At 39.2% G+C, this 22,600-nt stretch overlaps 1 protein-coding gene across 4 annotated transcripts in view; it reads left to right on the top strand.

Moving 5' to 3' along the window:
- IQGAP2 (IQ motif containing GTPase activating protein 2) overlaps positions 1-22,600 on the top strand; it is a 190,662-nt gene that overhangs the window by 158,720 nt on the left and 9,342 nt on the right. For all 4 annotated transcript variants that reach the window (XM_072138147.1, XM_072138138.1, XM_072138156.1 and 1 more), the window contains 12 exons: positions 188-259; positions 353-422; positions 1,098-1,306; positions 2,168-2,314; positions 7,175-7,338; positions 7,529-7,753; positions 12,345-12,485; positions 13,920-14,004; positions 15,816-16,048; positions 16,576-16,708; positions 19,383-19,485; positions 21,032-21,173. In XM_072138147.1, the coding sequence (XP_071994248.1) occupies positions 188-259; positions 353-422; positions 1,098-1,306; positions 2,168-2,314; positions 7,175-7,338; positions 7,529-7,753; positions 12,345-12,485; positions 13,920-14,004; positions 15,816-16,048; positions 16,576-16,708; positions 19,383-19,485; positions 21,032-21,173 (1,724 nt within the window). The remainder of the gene's footprint in view (positions 1-187; positions 260-352; positions 423-1,097; positions 1,307-2,167; positions 2,315-7,174; positions 7,339-7,528; positions 7,754-12,344; positions 12,486-13,919; positions 14,005-15,815; positions 16,049-16,575; positions 16,709-19,382; positions 19,486-21,031; positions 21,174-22,600) is intronic.

Here is a 22,600-nt window from a genome sequence, read left to right as displayed (position 1 = left end):
ATTTGTCTCTTCCGACCCATAATAAAGATACAAGGTTGCTTATTCAAGTGTTCTTAATAACATTTCATGAGTTAGAAAGCCGTGTCTTGCCGTTTTGTGTTTGTAGTTTTACCTACTTTAGTGCAATAAATGATCACATACAGTACATGAAGTGTCCATTACTAATGTACGTAAACGTGTCGTTTAGATTCAAGCTTGGTACCGGATGATAAAAGCCAGAAGAGAATACCAGAAGAGACTGAACTTTTTCAAGGATCATGTATGTTATTTCTTTTCCACAAGACTGAAGAAAACACAAGATAAATCAAGTCAGGTTAATGGAATTAGACTAACGAAACTTTTCTTTGTTTAGGAAAAAGAAATAGTTAAAATACAAGCGTTCTTGAAGGCCAACAAGGCAAGGGAGGACTACCGGACATTAAGTAAGTAGCAGCAAAGGAACAAAGATTCTGAAAATCTATTCTGTTCATATTAAAACTCTTTCAGGCATCTGATGGATATTTTACATCAGAGCAATTATTTAGGAGGCCCTTGGTGGAAAGTTTCATAGCCAAGTAACATCTACACATGCATGTTCTGGATAGGCCTTGAGAATTGTCGCCCTGAAGCCCTGATGATGCTAATAATCATAAATTACTACATTTACTTAAATCTGTAATGCTGACTAAGGCTACATTCACACACATGTATGGGGGACGTATATATGGCCTACGTATATATGCCCAATATATGTCCCCCATACACTTCTATGGGCTCACGGCCCCGTACGGGAGCGGTACGGTGCAGCACACGTGCGGCACCATACCGCTCCGTAGCCCATAGAAAGATAGGACAAGTCTTATCGTTCTACGTGATACGGCGCCATGCGCTATATAGTCCTATGGAGAGGGGCGGGGGTGAGCTGGGCTCATCCCCTGCTACTCTCCGCAGTGCCGATCATGTGCATGTAGTCTAAAAGGTAGAACAATTTATATGATTATAATGATGGATTATACATCTAGTCCTCTCTTATCTTGTGACTTGCATCTCAATAGACCTTTAGGTATTCTTCAGATCTCACATTTCTTCCGCTAATTTATGGTTTGGTCTTTCTATAGTCTGCTCGGAAAACCCACCACTTAACGTTGTGCGAAAATTTGTCTATCTCTTGGACCAAAGTGATTTAGACTTTCAAGAGGAGCTGGAAGTGACCAGACTCAGAGAAGAAGTAGTCACCAAGATTAGGTCAAATGCACAACTGGAAAAAGATCTCAGCCTCATGGATATTAAAATAGGCTTGTTGGTGAAAAACAGGATCACTCTCCAGGTTTGTGTAATAGGAAATAGATTTTATTTTAATCTAGGGAAATTAAGGAAACAGGATGACGCTCCCGTGATGTTTCTTAAAACATGAAGAAATCTACAGCCTTCCTTTGTAAACATATCCTGTACGAACTAATGTCCAAGTTGAAGGTTGTTGGAACTGCAGTCCACTGCAAGACCTTGATGGCTACGTTCACTTTCTACATGTTCCAGAAATTATGAAAACAGTTTTTTGCCAGATTTGAGCTATACTTTGAGCTACAGCAGCTATAAAAGATTATATAATTCTTCAGGAAACAGAACAACATATGTGCAAGGTTAGGTGTGTGGTACTGTAGCTCAGGTTTCTTGAGGTGAATACGACTGATCCAGAGTGGGATAACCATTTGACTTTGTAATTCTTACCAAATTGCGGTATCACTCAAGGGTGTACCTGGAGTTTTCTCATGCCCTGGTCTGCCACCATAATTACATTAAAGTTGGAGGCCTTGTTGAAGGGATAATTAATCAACAATGATTACACAAAACCCCATCAGATGTACAGGAGAAGACTTTAAATTCTTAAATACACAAACAAGTGAAAACCTATCATTGTGTAGCACATCAGTACAATGCATTATATAAGGAGACATTTAAGGAAAGGTCTTTATAATCTCACACGATTTTCGGTGTGGCATCTATCTCAACTTGTTCCTAAAAAAAATTGTTGTAGCAAACTGAAAGCAAAATGAGAGTCTCCTTATATAAAGGAAATGTGTCATCTACGGAAAACGGCATTGTTCACCAGGGAAAGTCCGCTACGAATGAAATCAATGTTGTGTACATGTGTAATACTAAACATGGGGCTCTGTGTATCCTACTGCAGGATGTTGTGTCTCACAGCAAGAAGCTAAACAAGAAAAGCAAAGGTCAAGTAGAAGAGATGCTGTCTGATAAGCAGGGTATTAAAGGCCTCAGCAAGGAGAAGAGGAAGAAACTGGAGGCATACCAGCATCTTTTTTATCTTCTTCAGGTATGTGGATGTTTGGATATAGACTGATATCTGGGAAACCAAAGGATTTAACAATTTTGAAGTGGTTTCATGAAATAAATAGTGTTTTTTTTCTTCTATGATCATCAGAAAGTGTGACTATTGTGCATGGGCAGGGACTCGTACCATTCACCTGAATGGTGGCCAGGATTATGTACCAGGTACCAGAAAAAGCCAATGGACAAAAGTGATTCCGGTCATAAAACGTCACAATGTAGTGGACAAAGTAAATTCCTCCCATACATCTCTTTACCTGTCGCATGTTCATACACAGCAGTGGGGAGAAGAGGAGGCGCCAGTAGTATTACGGTAACAGATTACCGTATTTTTCAGACTATAAGGCGCACTAAAAATCCTTTGATTTTTTTCAGAAATCAAAGGTGCGCCTTATAGTCCAGTGCGCCTTATATATGAACTGTACTTACAGACAACAGCTGCCTTGAACTGTGCACAGGTCTGCCACCTGCTGGTCATTCATCCTTATAATCAGGTGCGCCTTATACTCCGGTGCACCTTATATATGAACCTAGACGTTTTAGCAGACATTTATTGATGGTGCGCCTTATACTCCGGTGCTCCTTATAGTCCGAAAAATACTGTAGATGCCGTGGGCAATAGTGGCCGTGGCATGAAAATGGTTTTAGTGGGAAGGAGCTCCTCTTTCAGGCATTTTCAACCCTCTCAATGTGACAGAAATGCCTCGACATGCTTATCAGGTCCAGTTTTATATGCCTAAGTTGTACTAGGAGCATTGCCTGATAGGTCAGTAATTGCAAATTAGTCCCCCAGGGAGACTAAAAGTTCAATAGAAAAAAAGTTTAGAAAATATTCATATTAAACTATTCAATTTACCAAAAAACATTTTGAATATAAAAAAAAAACAAGCACAGTTGTTATTAATGCAACCAAAATGACCTAAATTATGCAACCTTGACTCATTTCATTTATAACAAAAAGTTGTATGTCTTGGAAAGCATTGAGGCAAAAAACTTTTTTTTGTTCTAATAAAAAGACTATTAATAGTTAAATAAATAAAAAATGTTAAATTTGGTGTGGTATAATTATATTGCTTCAGGATAAAAATAAGTTCCTCAAAGGGAATTTACGGACTCATCCATACCTTATAAAGAAACACCACTGATCGAATAACCGTTGTATCCTGATGCAGGCTCACTAATGACCTGCAAGTGCTTGAGGGGGCGTCCCAGGAGCTCCTCCAGGCTTCGGCTGCACTTGCAGCTCATTAGCATATTTGTAAAACATCATCTTTAGGAAAAGGGCACCATAACAATCTATTACAAGGCCAGATCCTGCATCAGGGTGCATAGTAGATTTAGACGCTTCTTTATAGGGTATGAATCAGGCGGTAGATTTCCTTTAACCACATTTTTTTCTGTTGCCTCCCAGAAAGCTTTATTAAAAGTTATACAATGGGATAAATGCGCTTCCAAATAGAACTTTTTAGCAATACCGCAAATACAAACCAGACAACTACATGGCAAACAATTTACAAAAGTTATAGCTCTTGGCATGTGACAAGGGAAAAATGCAAAAATTGGCTCATGGCCCAAGGCCAGTCACTAAATGGTTAAGAGACAAAAATTCTTTTGGTTTCTGATCTTATCCGCTTTCATATACATGGGAAACTCTGTAACAGTTTCTTTTAATTAGTGCCTATAATTACGGCTACGATCCATCTCCGTGGTATTGCTTTCTTCTCCATCTTTTTGCAATGTGACATTCTGACCACAACATAGATGGGGGGCTTGTGGAAACCAAGTGGTAAGACTAAAGGGGAAGGTCTGGGAACCTTTATGTGAGAGTAAAATCTAAACCAGAGTATCGGGGTATGAAGCTGCAAACTATTAAATTGTATTTAATGTCAAACTATTTAGTATTGTTATACCCAAAAAAGGGATATGGGCTTTACTAGACTGTATACAGGGTGATCACATGATCTCTACAGGCCGGCACAATACGCACTTGCTGCAGACTTCTTCCATTATTGATGGGGGCAGTTTTGCGGGTGGTGCTGTGTTTTATACTTTCATATATTATTTTTTTATCTTAAAAATGGGTTAGGGCTTATTTTCAGTGAATGATCCCCCCCCCCATGAACAAAAACCACATTTATTTAAATCTAAACATATCTTTATCTTTTGGAACATTATCATAACTCTCTAAACCCAGTATTCCATTGTCAATTTCTTGTGACTCTATTGTTTTTAGAATCAATTTCTAGCAAAGGCACTATCCCTGAATGAGCCCTTCATGTCCATGTAGCTGCTTGTAGTGTGTTGCATCTGTCTGCTCCCTCTTCTCTGCAGCTCCCTCCTTCTCCTCCTCCTTCTCCTCCTCCTTCTCCTCCTCCTTCTCCTCCTCCTTCTCCTCCTCCTTCTCCTCCTCCTTCTCCTCCTCCTTCTCCTCCTCCTCCTTCTCCTCCTCCTTCTCCTCCTCCTTCTCCTCCTCCTTCTCCTCCTCCTTCTCCTCCTGCCATTAGCCAACAGGCTGGAGGGGGCTTGCTTTAAACAGCAATATTTTCTGAACAATGATGTCATTTTAAAGAGGAGAGTCTCCCCTTTAATATCCTATAAGGATTTTGTCTCTAGGTGCTACAGAATTGGAGTTTCACAATTACAGTTGAATTTGTGAATGTAATTTTTATTTAAATTAAAAAGGGAGAGAAAAAAAGGATCCAGTAGGCCAACACATTTGGCAGACAAATAGCAGGAGACTAGGCGTTAGGGAAGTCCAACCAGCCGGGGTGCATATCCAGTATACACAGTCCAATGAAGCAGAAAAAAGAAAAAATGCGGCACTCACCGGAGTAATCAAACTTCTTTTATTGTGGCAGAGGTAACAGGACAGAGGGAGGAGCTGCCTCGCCACTCCCATTCCCAACTGTAACTTTAAGGGTGGATATATCTGGTTCTGTGGCACATAATCCTTGTGTCATATTAAAGGAGAGATTCTCCTCTTTAAAAGGACACCCGAATAGGGTCTTATTTTTGGAGTAACAGTGTAGTATGTATCTTTTGTTGCCAGATCACCAGTAGATTCATTATATTCAGTTTGCTTCATTTACACAATTTTATTACTTAAGGTACCCCTTCCAGGTTGTGCCAAGTGGCTCAGAGCTTTGTCACAAAATAAAACACAGTTTTACAATGAATTGTTGAAGATATGGTCTTTAGCGCACAACTTGTTCAAGGGAATCTCCTTATAACCAGAGATCTCATTTATGTAGTAGATTTTTATTATGTAGATTTTTATGTGTAGATTTTTAAATAGGATATCAATATCAAACCATCATTGGTCCAAATCTTGGCACCCCTAACTTGATCTACAGTGGACATTCAAAGAGGTTTGCCCATGAAAGAAAAATCTCAAATTTTAATCCCCTAGTGATGTTTACACAATAAAGATAATTTTTAACCCTTTTAACTTTTTACCCTTACAATTTTACTTGGTTATGGGAGTTAAACCGCAATAAAACTCAGTAATGGTTAGTTTATAATTCCAGAGTGTGGATGCGGACTCATTAGGCAGACACTTCATGATTCCTTCATGAGTGCTATGAGATGCTGTGTTCTGACAATGTGCTTAGATTATCAGCATACAGGGTTATCTACACTTTTATTTAGCTTCTGAACATTCACTAGTATCTGACACATAGAAAGAGAGACAACACAGATCAGAGATGATGAGATCCATGAGATGAATATAAAACACAACGACACTCTCAGCTCTGCTAACTCGCCAATAGCACATACAGAGTCAGCTCTGCTCCCTCATTTAATCAGTAAAACACACAGTCAGCACTGCTATAAAGACCTTATCTGTCAGTAGGTTGAAGAGTAAGCCTCACACATTGCTTCTTGCTAGCAGGAAGTGCCTGTGTCTGAGCTGATCTTTTAATGCAGGGGGAGAGGCAGGGAGCACTGCAGTGTGCAGACAAGAGAAGCTATTCATGAAGAATCTGACCGTAGTCTGAAGATTTACAGTTGTATCCAGGGGCAACCAAAATCATATACACCAGGACTGATAGAGACAGGTTGGAATTATATTTATGAAAAGCTGTATGTTTTTTAATAACAGTGAATTAGAGAATGTTATTTTGTTATTCTATGAGTATATTCAAGAATCTTCGTAGGAATACCCCTTCAAGCAAGGCATCCTCCTCATTTAAGCTCCATTATTTATTGTAGCTACTATTAAAGCTCAGAGTATTATAGTTACATATTGAAACACCATGACCCCACCAATCAGCTAAGGGTGCCAACAGTTACATCTTAAGAGACTCCGTTTTAGAGCTCTAGAATGGCAGACCATCTCAACCCTCCAGTTGACGTCAGGTTTTTCCAAGATCTAGGTACACCTGAGTAGCCGTACTATAGGTAGAGCAGGGCTGGTCTATTGCCAGGAGAGCATAGGGAGCAGTGTAGGTAAGCTGATCCCCTCGTATGCTGCTCGTTATGTAGATTACACAGGAATGCTGCCCCTCAGGGACTATTGTAATGGGTCAGGGGACCTTAAGTAATGCTGAATTACTTAGTGATGTGTAACATGTCCCTGTAAGCCATGCTATGTCAATTGAGTCCAATCTATAACTTTACCGTTTGTGAACTGTTACTCACATTTTCTGTTCTGACTTATCAAAAGTCTCTTTAAATTAGACTAGACAGTCTTCTGCTACACCAACCAGACACACACCAAATTTTGGTGCAACTTAAATCACACCTATTTTACATTGTACCAGTCGCAAAATGTCTTAAAGCTGTCTGAAATTCTTTATAACTGTGGTGTGAAGTCATTTTGTAAATTTACAACTTTGTTTTTTAGACCAACCCAACATACCTGGCGAAGCTGATCTTCCAGATGCCTCAGAATAAGTCCACCAAGTTCATGGACACTGTGATCTTCACACTGTATAATTATGCTTCTAACCAACGAGAAGAATATCTTCTTCTAAAACTCTTTGAAACTGCGCTGCAAGAGGAAATAAAGTATGTAATAATGTATTGTGCACTGACTTAACTGGTGGTCTTCAAGCTTTTACCTCTTCAGCTGTGGTGAAACTAAGCAAGACAACGCATGCTAGGGAGCTATAGGTTGGAGACCACTAACTCATATGTTGGTTTTATATTTTTCTATTTACATTGCCATTAACTGTCTACAAACTGATATAACTTTTAGATCCAAAGTTGACCAGATACAAGATATAGTCACTGGGAATCCAACGGTGATAAAGATGGTGGTCAGCTTTAACCGAGGAGCGAGAGGGCAGAACACACTGCGTCAGCTCCTGGCTCCTGTGGTGAAGGAGATCATTGAAGACAAGTCACTGATCATCAATACCAGCCCAGTTGAAGTGTATAAGGCCTGGGTGAATCAGCTGGAAACAGCCACTGGAGAAGCCAGGTAAGACCTCAAATTTTATCTACCCAGCCTTTATGCCTCTTGTATGTAATTTTTATATGGTATTTTTGAATAGCTTTTATCTATGTACATGTAGGTGCTATATTCTGTTTTCTTATTTTATGGAATTAGACATTCTATTTTCCCTGACAGGGAGCAATAAAATATTATTTTATCATATCCTGAAGCTTCTTTACAGACGTCTTCACTACAACCAGCTTACGAATTGTAGTATTACTTTATTTGGTGAACTGATGAAGAACTCCATGTTTAGACTTCTCTGCCAGATGCTGTTGTCTTTGTTATTATGATGGTTGTCATCATGCAGAATGTAATACAGTCTGTACCGCCTTGGTGCAGTTTAGTTTTCACGCCAAATATCAGTGATGGTGAACCTTTTAGCGGCTGAGTGCCCAAACTGCAACCCCAAACCCCCCTTATTTATCGCGAGGTGCCAACAAAAAATTAAAGCAGTAACTTGTTGCTCCCTTGTTGCAACTTTCAATCAAATTTGCCCTACTGAGGACAGCAACACAGTAGAAAGATGGAAAATTTTCATCATGTTTCCAGTGTCCCTCTGTACACAGAAAAAATCGTGGGGCCAGCAGGAGGTCCTCCAAAAATAATTCGGCCCTGTCTACTCATTCTCCCTCTTCCTACGGTCCCAAGTAGCGTAGTAAGTATCAAAATATGACTGAAAGCAGCATCTTTTAAGTTGCTTGGAACTGCAGGAAGATTCTTTGAGTCCTGTCTGGTGTGCTGGGGCAGTGGCCCGGGTGCCCACAGAAAGGGCTCTGAGTGCCTCCTCTGGCACCTGTGCCATAGGTTCGCCACCACTGCCATATATCCATATCCTGCTGTATTTTTTTTTTATCTGAATCAAAGTAGATAAGGTTGAAAAAAGATGTAAATTTCGAAGAAGATTAAGTCCCCGGATCAACAGGTCCTGCTTAGATCTGCCCTCTCTATAGACCTTCATTCAATCTAATTTCTCTGTATATCCAGACCATATTCCTTTAGCATGATGGATTCATCATTTCAGTTTTCGAAGGGTAGAATTGGTATGGAAAACGATAGATCACTGTAATTTATAGTCAGTGACTATTTAAAAGGAGTTGTCCACATTCAGCAACTAACTGATATTCTTTGTTTAATAAAAAGTTATAACATTTTCCAATATCATTTCCTCTTAGTTTTCTTGATCTCTGCTTGTTGTCACCTGTAGGAGTCTTCTTTGCTTACCTCCAGTGGATGGTCATGTGATATTAAACTTGTGCACGGCTCGTTATATCACACAGCTCTGATTACTCTCTGTGATATAACGAGCCGTGTACCTGTGTGACATCACATGATCATGGACAGATTTCTACCCAATGGAAGTAAACATAGAAGCTTTTTTTTATAAAATGTAAACAGAATGAAAAAACAACAAGAGAGGACGGCGCCTCGTGCAGTGGCGTAACTAGGAGAGTCAGGGTCCCATAGCAGATTTCTGCATGGGGCCCCCTCCCGCTAAATAAATATTCATGCATACACACACGTTTATACTATCACACACATTTATACACTTAAATACACCACACACATAACATTCTACACTCACTTTTATATACTCGTACACACATACATACGTATACACTCATATGCACAAGTTTATGTTCATATATATATATATATATATATATATACACTAACATATACAGTATATACAAACTCAAACTGTATATACATACAGTATATATACATCAAAGTTTCATACATACTATTTATATACATACATACATATAGCATACATACAACACATTCTTTTACATATGGTATACACCCACTGTGTATACACTGTATACACACACACGTAGTATAAAAACACCATATACACATACTGAATCTATATGCAGCATATACACACATACAGTATATATAGTGTATACACACAATGCATATACATACAGGATATACACACATATATACAGTATATACAGCAGATACACACATACACCATATACATATAAATATTTATATGCATGTGTCTACATACAGTTTATACACATACACACAGTATACACATACACACATACTGCATATACATGCAATATATACACAAATACATATGGCATATACAGAATATACACACATACATACAGTATATACTGTACACACACATACAGTATATACTGTACACACATACAGCATATGCACACATACATAAAGTATATACTGTACAGCACATACACACATACATACAGCACATACACACAGCACATACACATAGCATATACATACAGCACATACACATACATACAGCACATACACACATACATACATACACACAGCAATCTATACATATATACATATGGACTTACTTACATTTCCTGAAGACCGGCTGCTGTGCAGTGGAAGGCTGTGTCTTCGGGAAGCTGTGGAGGTATGCTGGCTGCGCGATCGCGATCGCGGACGCGGTAAGCCTGTCAGTCAACCAGGCGCAGATGGAGCGGAAGGTGTGGGCCGGCCAGGCAGCCGCGAATGGACTAGGCCCTGCGCAGAAGAAGTGGACCGGCCGGGGGGCCGTGAAGACACTAGGCTGCAGAAGGAGTAGGCTGGCCGTGCAGCCACACACAGACTGGGGCTGGCGAACGCGGCCGCGGAGAGAACAGGCGGGGCCAGCCTAGAAGAAGTGGCCATGCCATGCCGCCGCTGCTGGTGCCGTCGGGGCGGTCGCGCTGAAAGAAGTGGGCGGGCTGAATGGCCACAAATGAAGAGGCAAGTCAGTCGGCACACAGATGAGGTGGGCGGACAGAGGGACAGCACAGGGGCCCGAATTATTGTCCAATGGCGGTCCCATCATCCCAGTAAGCATTTAGAAGTTTTGTCTTGGCTGTTCATCCCGGGCCCCTGTGCCGCCCGGGCCCCGTAGCAAGCGCTACGGCTGCTACGGCTATCGTTACGCCACTGGCCTCGTGTAATACTGTTGGGATCAATGGTTGGTGAGAGAAGAGAGTACTGCTCACCTGAAAGCACCTTGTTACAGTGCAGATTGTAGCCCACCCTGGGGAAGGGTTCCGGATCGTATGGCTAATTGAAGCCAATAGCAGGAGTAGATGGATGGTTTGTTCTAAGCAGCTCCCACGGTTCCAAAATACCCGGACCTTGAATAGAGGCCGGTGTAGACAGTGGAGTAAAAAACGGAAAAAACAGGAGAAAGAAGCTATCGTGGGGCGCTTATAGGCCAAATCGTATCTACAGTAGTGATAAATAGCTGGAAATAACCTGTATTGAAAATCTTTTATTATATAAAAAAAACAAACAGCGATAAAAATAAAAGTCTAGGTAACGCGTTTCGGTTATAAAAACCTTCTTCAGACCAAAATAGACAGATAATACAACCGGCAGATAACCTGTATGTAGATAGATAAAAAATAGATACTTACAATAGCTGAAATTACATTATATGAATAGTTTGAAAGCAAGAATAATGCAATAGGATATAAGGAATAAGCAAATACATTGAGTAGCATCACATATAGATGTAAACAAAATTAGTGTATGATAAAATTACGGTCTCAAATACTCTAACTCTCAAAATAATAAATTAAAAATAAATAAATAATAGATAAACTAGGTAGACTTAGGTAAATAGGAATGTAATGAATGAGTAAAACTAAGCCTCACGGCCACCTAGCTGGACCGTGCGTATAAATCTACATGAATCCTTGCCCCTTCTCTCTCCTAATACATTGTGTATGAGTATATCTCTTTCCCCCCTGTTTATCTCAACTCCTAGCCAGTTCCTTACTTCTAGATACATACTTCACTACTGATTATCTATATACTTCCTTTGTATCAGTTCCCATACTTAATCATGTAGCAATCCATTCATTCCGTTTTGTGGCTTAGTTTTACTCATTCATTACATTCCTATTTACCTAAGTCTACCTAGTTTATCTATTATTTATTTATTATTAATTTATTATTGTGAGAGTTATAAAGTATTTGAGACAGTAATTTTATCATACACTAATTTTGTTTACATCTATATGTGATGCTACTCAATGTATTTGCTTATTCCTTATATCATATTGCATTATTCTTGCTTTCAAACTATTCATATAATGTAATTTCAGCTATTGTAAGTATCTATTTTTTTATCTATCTACATACAGGTTATCTGCCGGTTGTATTATCTGTCTATTTTGGTCTGAAGAAGGTTTTTATAACTAAAAAGGCGTTTTATTTTTATCACTGTTTGTTGTTTTATATAATAAAAGATTTTCAATACAGATTATTTCCAGCTATTTATCACTATTGTAGATACGATTTGGCCTATTAGCGCCCCACGATAGCTTCTTTCTCCTGTTTTTTCCGTTTTTTTATAAAAAGAAATTGATGCAGAAATTTTATATCGGAAAATTCTTTAACTTTTCATTGTACAAACAATAAGATTTAATTGCTGACTGATAAACCCCTATAGAGTATCACTTTTTTACTGATATGGTTTATGACCTAATGACATTGCGTTATATATAAAGAGGGACTAGTGATATAATAATGAAATTACATAATGTCTGAATGATAAAGGTGTTGTAATTTTTTCCAGCAAACTCCCATATGATGTGACCACGGAGCAGGCTTTATCACATCCTGAAGTTGTCAGTAAACTGGAGACCTCAATACAAAGTTTACGCACTGTGACGGACAAAGTTCTACAGTCCATTTTCTCATCCCTGGATCTCATCCCGTAAGTACACGGCTAAATGTAGGATGCTGACTAAGGTCACCCAAAACAACTTTGCATCTGCACTAGTTACTATTTAGGTCAAATGTTCCCATAAATACTGTAAGTTATTGGAAACCATTGGCTCATGAGTTATAATAAGTTACCCTACACATAGGGCTCAATGTAACTCTTAGTTATTTTTGTACTTCTATGTAGAGCAGTCTTGATGTCACTTCATCCGGTTCAGCTTTCCTTGGGTTTCTTCCTTCAGTAATACTTCCGAAAAAACTACCAACCACCTAATGATAAGCATATGTTCAACCAGTGCTATAAATAGCTGTGGTCCTGGATGACCTCGCTGGTTACTTGCTGATCAGTCTCTGCATATGTCAATGTAAAGCTAGAACATAACTATGGGACAAAGCTACACATTGAGGCCAGTTTTTCATCATATAGGATGACCGGGTTTGCTTGTAGTAGAGTTCAAGAGTTCTAAATGGGTTCAATTCATTTACATTCACTCAAATGCTTAAAGGGGTCTTGTCATCTGAGCATTGACAATTAAATTAATTCACCTGCTATATACATGCGTTTCTTCAATTGGGCGTTATTTAAAAACATTTACCTGAGCAAAGGTAATTTCCCATAAATCTAGAAATGTCATCTCTTAGAAACAAGATAGTTGTCCTTGGATACGACCACCGCTGCTGCAGTGATTGCACAAAGAAATAAATAGTCTTTACATATGAAATTACCGCACATCCTACAGCCGTCCTGTGGTAATGAACACTGAATCCAAGTGATCAGACAGGACTCAGTAGCATATGCCTGACCACTCTTGGTAGGGTGTGGGGGTGGTTGTATCCAAGGACTGCCATCTTGTTTCTAAGGAATAACATGGCTACATTTATGGGAAATGATCTGCACACAGGTAATTTTTTTAATAACATCCAATTGAAAAAATGTGTAAATATATACGGTAGATGAATTAAATTAAATGTGAATATGGGAATACCCCTTTTAATATTCAAATAGTGACAAAATCTATACAGTCATAACCGCAAAATGAAAAGATCCATTTATCTGATTATTACGCAACCTACATAGTCACTCCTTTGAAATGATTTGCCACCCCAAGAACAAGATGTTACTACTTCAAAGTTTGTGTGAACTAGCATTTCCAACATTGTGTACTAATAGTCAAATATCTACCATAATCCTGGAGGATACTGGAATAGTTACTATACAGGAGAATAATACCCATGACCAACATATATATACTGATTGATTTATCTGACAACCAAAGTTTATTGCAGGAACTATTTGCAGTCTTTTGCCCTACTTTTCCAAAGAAAGCCTTGGCGCTCAAATTATTGATCCGCTAAGGAAAATGATGGGTCTTGGGTTGGTATCAGATATTATCCTGATTATGGCCTTGTTTTACTTTTCCTATAGTTATGGAATGCGATATGTGGCAAAAGTTCTGAAGAACTCGCTGCATGAAAAGTTTCCTGATGCTACAGAAGATGAACTGTTAAAGGTGATGATGTTTCTTATAACTGATATAAAAACGCTGTATTGCTATTATAAATTATTGGCATTTTCCATGATCAGAGTAAAGTTTATAGTTACCGATTCTTCACGTGTAAAGATGCATGATGTAGAAACCCGAATCTTCTGCGAGTCCCATAGAGGGTTGGTCTTCGATGGAGAACCTGATGGGAGAACACAGTCATACGTTGGCCGTATTTTCCAGACTGATTATAACTCTTTGAATTAAACGCAGAGCTTCATTTTTCTATATGAACCTTGAGGTTCTCACTGGGGACTAAATCAGAAAAAAAATTTGTTTGGATGAGGGATGCATCTTCTGTCTCAAAAATATGGTCTTCAAATGTTACTGGATTGAAAAATGTGGTTGATACAGTTTCCCAGCCCAAACTTGGCCATGTGAAACCAGCCTAATGAAGAAATCATTCCGAGATCTAAGAATAGAGGCTTTACATTCACTATTTCATGGGAAATGTAATTATTTATTGAAATATGTCAGAAGAGATGACAAGTCCTCTTTTAAGCCACAGACTAGGCTTAGAATTAAGAATTATTCTATTCTCCTAGTATTCAGCCAGACATTCTGCAGTAATTGCTCTAATTCATGACATTTGGACAAATAACCTTGGATTGTTGGCTACACTGCGAGGTTTCTCTTAAAATATCTTATTGAATTACTGTAGTTTGTACTTTTTTTTTTTTTTTGGTTTCTATCTTTTCTATCTTTTTTCTCCATTTTAACCTGCAGATGTCACTATTGCGATTACAGTGAAGGCATTTTATTTGTAAATGGAATGAATGTATTAGAATGACTGTTAAAGGAAACCTACCATGAGGAATCTACCTTCGGAAGTAGATCTGATGGTAGATTCCTCCTGCCTGCCCCTGCCCTAATCTGTAATTTTATAATCCTGGAACCAAATCCTACTTGTTAAAAACTTTATTTAAGTAATATGTAAATTAACTGCAGAGGCTACTGGGCAGCCTGGCTGGGCACTGGGAGCTAAGGCTACTCCACACCCTAGTAGCCTCTGCAATTAATTTACATATTACTCAAATAAAGTTTTTAACAAGTAGGATTAGGTTCCAGGATTATAAAATTACAGATTAGGGCAGAGGCAGGCAGGAGGGATCTACCAGCACATCTACTTCTGATATTAGATTCCTCCTGCCTGCCTCTGCCCTAATCTGTAATTTAATAATCTTGGAACCTAACTTGTTAAAAACTTTTATTTTAGTAATATTTAAATGCACTGCAGAGGCTACTGGGGCGTGTACTATCCTTAGCTCCCAGTGCCCTGCCAGGCAAGTACACGCCCCAGTAGCCTCTGCAGTTCATTTAAATATTACTAAAATAAAAGTTTGTAACATGTTAGGTTCCCGGATTATTTTAATTACAGATTAGGGCAGAGGCAGGCAGGAGGAATCTACCATCAGAGCTACGTCTGATAAAGGAAACCTAGCATGAGGAATCTACTATCTGAAGTATACCTGATGGTAGAACCCTCCTGCCTGCCTCTGCCCTAATCTGTAATTTTTATAATCCTGGAACCTAATCCTACTTGTTAAAAACTTTATTTTATTACTCAAAGTTTTTAACAAGTTGGGGTAGGTTGAAGGATTATAAAATTACAGATCAGGGCAGAGGCAGGAGGAATCTACCATCAGATCTACTTGTGATAGAAGATTCCTCATTGTAGGATTCCTTTAAATTGCCTTAAGCCATAATACATGACATGGAATTTAATGGAAACCTTTTTTAAATAAGGACCTTTTTTTTTTTTTTCCTGTTCATCGTAGATTGTTGGAAACCTCCTTTATTACCGGTACATGAATCCTGCTATTGTAGCTCCAGATGGCTTTGACATTATTGACATGACAGCAGGAGGGCAAATTCATTCAGATCAGAGGAGGAACTTGGGTTCTGTGGCTAAAGTTCTCCAACATGCTGCTTCCAATAAACTCTTTGATGGAGAGAACACCCACTTGTCTTCTATGAATAGCTACTTGTCTCAGACTTACCAGAAGTTTAGGTTAGTATTTTCTAATTGTTTTTTATTTTATTTTTATTTTCAGCAGATAATTTTTAACAGCTCTTGAATATAGAAAAATGTACATACAATTTAACCACTCATCCTGCTAACCCTTTTCTCTACAATTTAACCTTTCGGTCAATGACCACACAAGCTCGCATACAAGCCTTAGGGTGCGTTCACACATTTTGTTTTTTCAGGTGCAGTTTTTGATGTCCAAACCAGGAGTGGAGTGGAAATGGCAGCTTCTTTGAATGTGTCCTCAACCATTATGATCCACACCTGCTTTTGGCTTTAAAAACTTTATCTGAAAAACTAAACCTATGAACGCACCCTCCCAGAGAGTTGTAAATAGTCATCGACACACCCAATTTGTTCTAATTGGTTCAGGGAGCTGCACTCCCAATCAACCCAAACATTCTGCAGTTTCCAAAACTAGCGTCAAGTAGAAATTGTTCCCTTAGTTATTCTCAGAAAATGGAAAAAAGCACAACATGCAAATATCTAAATTTCTTCCTTCTCTACAGAAAATTCTTTCAAACTGCGTGTGAAGTTCCTGAACCCGAGGAGAAATTCAACATTGACGAATTTTCTGATTTGATCACCCTTAGCAAACCTGTAATATACATTTCAATAGAAGAAATTATTAATACTCATTCGGTATGTTTACCATATCAGTTATCCAATATATTTGTACTCTATGTATGTATATGTATGTATGTATGTATATATTAAATATGTTCGGAAAAAAAATCCTTTTATAAGACAATTTTAGACAATGATGAAAATACATTACTCTACATTTTTCTCCATTGGTGTATTAAAACTTCAACTCATCTGCTAAATTTTTTTAGAGGGGTCCATTGTACAACATTCCTTAATAGGAGGCACACCACTGATTTTGTTTTAGTTAAAATTTTCTCTCCGATCTCCACCATTAATTCTGTTAAATATGTAATTATTTATGGATCTCTACTGTCAAATGGGCGGCCCATGATCATCTTTCTCCCAATAGAGAGCCTGATTAGCATAGTTTCAGTTCCTAATACAGGCGGTCCCCTACTAATGGACACCCGACTTAATGGACATGCGACCCCTAGTTACAGACTGACCTCCCTGACCACTGTGACCTGTGGTGAAATTTTCTGGATTCTTTACTTTACTCCAAGCTACAATGATCAGCTGGAACTTGTCTGTAATTTTAGTTTTATTGATAATCCTTGGTACCTTGACAGCAAAAAATTTTGAAACTCCAATTGTCACTGGGACAAACATTTTTTTTTTGTCTGGAGCTACAATTCTAAAATATACAGTTCAGACTTCCATACAAATTCAACTTAAGAACAAACCTAAAGAGCTCATCTTGTACGTAACCCTGGGACTTCCTGTACACCTATTAGGCAGATAAGTGGTCCTGGGCTGTAGCAGACGGCCATGCCCAACTTACAGTAGAGACCAAAAAATAATTATATTGATCATTCAGAAATGGTGGGAACCAGATGGAAAATTCCAACTAAGCCAGAAACGGTGAAGCGACATTAAGGTATTAAAGAACAGAAATAGGTGTAGTTCATGGAGGTGGTGAAAAATTATATGTCCACCTGTTTCCGTTCAAGTATATTCTATATGTTTGTGGTTATCCGTAGCTAAGAAGGCCTGGCCACTCTTTGCTCATTGGAAATTCAGACATAATGGCGATTATGTTTTGACTAATATAAGTTAATGGAATGTTCGTAGAGACCATGACTCAACATTCAGGGGTCTTCTCGAGATCGGCTATTAATCTTTGTGTCCTTGGAGAATGTGAATAACATGTCGTGAAGGAAAGAATTACACCCACATACATTTCTGTATGCATCCAGGGGATCAGTGACCGACAGTGCGTTATTAACATGTCTTCTAGCGTTCATTGTCATGTTAACCCTGTGTAGCGGAGCGTCCCACACTGACGCACTATGTTATTAATTAATACACGGTGGAAAGTTTGATACTTTCATGCAGTGTTTTTACCCATTGTTGCGGGAAGGAGCAAGATCTTTCTTCGTCGGATAATTCATCCCATCTGTTAAGTATTTGTCTTGAACAAAGCACAAGAAAAATTATTACATTAACAAAAACTACAGTGCCATGTATTGGAAGCGGATGTTTATACAGAATGTTACATTTATATCATTGTCCCTTAACTAAATGTTCCGCATGAATGTTCCCAGAAAATGGACTCTATGTACCGACGGGGTGAAAGGCATGCAAAGTATGACATTAATATTATATTAAGGCAATGCATAAATACAGCACCAGAACCAAGCCTTGTACAGAAATTCAGCAACAGAACTAAGTTTCAGACAGAAATACAGCAGAACCGAGCTCTAGACAGAATAATAAACCCACTTACCTTTCATGGTGTCTTCCTTCTCTCGCTGTTGCTCCGGCTAGTGCTGGGGCTCAAGCAGCCACATATATACATTTCTTCAATTGCATGTCATAATAAACGTCAAACTCTGTGAAGTTAATTTCCCATAAGTGTAGCCATGTTGACTCTTGAGATAGCTGTCCTTGTATACGACCACCCCTCTGGCAGCAGAGGCCAGATACTCTGGCAGCAGAGGCCAGATATGCGCTATTGAGGCATCGGACCACCTGGATTCGACATTCATTACCACTGGATGGCAGCAGGGCATGCAGTATCTCCCGGGCATTTCATATGCAAAAAAATGTGTTTCTTGTGCAATCCATCCAGCAGCGATGGTTATATCCAAGGACAACATACTTGTTTCTCAGGGACAACATGGCTGCATTTATGGGAAATCATCTTCTCACAGGTAATAACATCCAATTGAAGAGATGTATGAATATGGCAGATAAATTTAATGAAATGTAAATGTAAGGTTTCTTTTTATTAGCGCTGTTTGTTCTGGGGGTTGAATATGTAATGTGTTATGTTGAATAGATGTGTGATGCTTACCTGACCTTTCATTAGCAACAGATTAAGTCAGTCACTCATACCGGTATGTATCCTACATGAAAGTGTTGAGGGTTGTAGGGTTGATGTAAAATGAGTAATTGTTGCCTTGGGGCATTTTAGAATTCTTCTTATCATTAGCATCAGTATCTTAAAGACTTGAACCAAATGGCCGGCATTCCAGGTGGTCACAAAACATAGTGGAAGTTGTGGTTTTTTTTTTTTGGAGGCGGGTTGGTTGAGAAAATGCCCACATTTATTTATCAAGAAAACTCTTACTAACTGAATGAAGATAATGTATTTGCAGTTCTGTGGAGGAGTCAATGTTTTTACATATGAACCAAGGCTGATGACTATGTCCCTTTTCTATTGTAGCTGCTTTTAGAACATCAGGATGCCATTTCTCCAGACCACAATGACGTCCTACATGAGCTTCTCGAGGCCCTTGGGTCCGTGCCTGACGTTGAGTCTTTCCTTGGTAAAGAAAAACTTATTTCATTGCCTTTAATGTCTTATTTGTGGTTTGTTTTTTGTCAAGTAATTTCCTCTTGATGTCCTGTAGGGTACGAGATAAGTATCGATGAACATTACTAGCTATTTCCCTCTGCTACATATGTCTATGTAAATGGTCTTCTGGAGAAACAGGGTATTCATCAGTGGGCCAATTCCTCTCTCATCCTGAAAGATGTCTTGAAATATGACCCTGAATGTACAGGAGCACCCACAATTTTGCTATGAGATTACAGTCCCTAATGTTTATGCATCAAACCGTTAACTCCTTCACATTTTGCCAAAAGTCCCATATAGAGAAAGAGTAGTAGCTTGTATAATTAAGTTATTGTAGTGACTTGATATGTTCATTACCCCCAACTCCATAGGGCGGTTTGTTTCACAATAGCAGTGCCATATTTATTGTGAGATTTTGATAGGACTGTGTAATTATTTTCTTTCTTTGTCTTTATTACATTTTCTTGTTGTTTGTGTTTAACCTAATAACTTGTGGCATCATCCCCTTGAAGCTCCCTGCACGCGTCTGCATGAGCAGATGTGTCCCGTGAGCCGCAAGTTGTGCTGCTCACATCTACCCCCTTCATTGCGAGTTAGGACCTGCCCTATCTTTTGCGGAGCCCGCGCCCAGCTGCCCATGCACAATGCATGTCTATGGTGGCCGTGAACTAGCTGTAGTTTTCAGCCGATAACTCATGGCTGTCATTTGCGGACGTGTGCATGGAACCTTATTGGGGTAATGTGATCCCATGGTGTCCCCATGTGAAACACATGTCAGTCTGTTATCTCATAGGAGGGTTACAATCCCAGGCTCTGTGGATGATGCAACTAAATGGGCTGTAACCCAAAGAGAGGAGGAACATGCCCTTATTGCTGGATTAGATGGGCTCATGTCTCATAATTATATGTGCCCTTCACTAATGGAGTTAAGGTAGTCCCCTATCGGACTACTCCTTCACTAATGGAGGTAGGATAGCCACTGTTCACGAATTGCTCTCTGGAGGAAATTTTCCCGGCCTCTGGCTGCTGTCATTGTCTGCTAGCTGCTCTGGCCTCACTACCTCATAGTGTCAGCATCCGGAGGTAGGGCATCTCTCCTGTTGCAAACAGTGGCCATCTTACCTCCGTTAGTGAAGGCAGTTAGTTGGGCAGTGAAGCCAAAGCTCCCAATAAAGTAAATTTATTGTGGATTTGCACCCAGACAGCTGGGAGCACTAGAACTGTATCCCAATGTTGTCCTGTCAGTGGCGGACTGCCGGAACCAATATCCATTCCAGTGACTAGAGCGGAGGTAGGAGAGTCATTTGAGGCATGTGGCTCATACACACTGGCCATTACCTGGAGCAGGATGCGATTCTGAAGCTGCTATGAGTGAACCCACCACAGTTACCGCTCAGCAATACTGGGGGAACAGAACTCTTTGTTATTAGAACTGAAAATTATCAGTCAGTCATTCTGTATAACAAATATCCTTTAACTGGTAAAATTCCAGTCAATTGTATTGCTTCCCATGGCAGGTGAGGGAGCAGTGGACTCCAGTGATCCCAACAAAGAGAATGCCCTAAGTCAAATGGCGAAAACAGAAATATCCCTCTCATTAACCAGTAAGTTTGATCTGCGGGAAGGAGAAGATAAAGATATGAAGAGCCTCATGATCAAGTAAGTCATTGGGTCGGAACCATTGTAACAAGACCGGAATGCACAAGGCCATACAACCATATGCCTCATGATTGACCATCCATATGAATAATTGGCATGAAAATGTACACATTCTCTGATACAATCCAGTCATTGGGGGTGATTAATCACACACCAGTGCATTGTAAATCAACGTAAGATGAAAACTCGCCCCTCCAGTGCCACAAGATACATTTTTGAATGGTGTCAGGCTTTAGCGAGTGCACATGCGCAGTGCTGGAACACCTCATGCTGGCCGTCTCTCTGGCACTGGTTGCAACCCCTTTCACATAAAGAGGGAAAATAATCACAAGGCATTGCAATTATTTAGGGGCATGCATGCCAAAAACTGCCATACAAGCCCTGATGAGCTCCCCTATTGTTTGTATATAGAATTTCTACAGCTGATGTCAATCACATTGCTATCTGTTCTCCTAATTCAACATTACTTTCCAATCTCCGAATGCAACTATCTATAGTTTCTATATTATATTCTACAGTATCTGTAGTATATATAGCAATTACAATATCTATCAGCATCTATTTATCCCTCAATTTACATTCTCTATCTACAGTGTCTTATTTCTACAGTATATATACAGTCCATCGATCTATTTACAGTAGCTATATATCTACAGTATCTATAGCATATATCTATTGTATTTATCCATCTATTTACAGTACAGGTGGTCCCCTACTTAAGAACACCCGACTTCGGCTATATTCACACTGATGTGTGATAAATTATAAAATATACATCTCTGACTTGCATACAAATGCAACTTAAGAACAAACCTATAGAACCTATCTTGTACGTAATCTGGGGATTGCTATATTTCAACAGTATCTTATTTCTACAGTATCTGTTCTTTAGCTACATTTAAAGCTTGAATGGAAATCATTTATTGTCTTGCCTTTCTTGTAAGATTGTGGTTGGGATTATTTACTAAGCAGAGCTGCAGTATAAAGCATGGGGTGATGATGGGGTTGCAGACTTCACGGCCTTTTAGAGAATGTGGGTGACCTGTGATCACTGATGTATGATATAGCAGAGCTTACATCCATGTACTACACATGTATGAGTACATACTGTAATTGTGGCAATTTTTCTAGGAGAAACTACAGGAATCCCTTTTGTTATATTGGGATTGTAATGTAGGCTGCATACTTTCCCACATGTCTGGACGTTTCGTTCCTTCCAAAGTTATAAACAAACTGCATGGGAACAACAGTGATAAAATGGCTCAAGGACACAGCCACATTTTCCATATACAGTATTCTGACAGTGTTATGGCCACTCACATATTCTCTCCTTACTTCACACGCGAATCGATCTGTTTTTGTTTGGTGCAATAGAATTTTCCAGGGGAAATCTTATTCCCTGTAATAAGAAGTGCTCTATTGGTTAT

This window comes from Engystomops pustulosus, chromosome 1, assembly GCF_040894005.1.
Source record: "Engystomops pustulosus chromosome 1, aEngPut4.maternal, whole genome shotgun sequence".
Taxonomy (NCBI): domain Eukaryota; kingdom Metazoa; phylum Chordata; class Amphibia; order Anura; family Leptodactylidae; genus Engystomops; species Engystomops pustulosus.
This window is presented reverse-complemented; position numbering and strand designations above follow the sequence as displayed.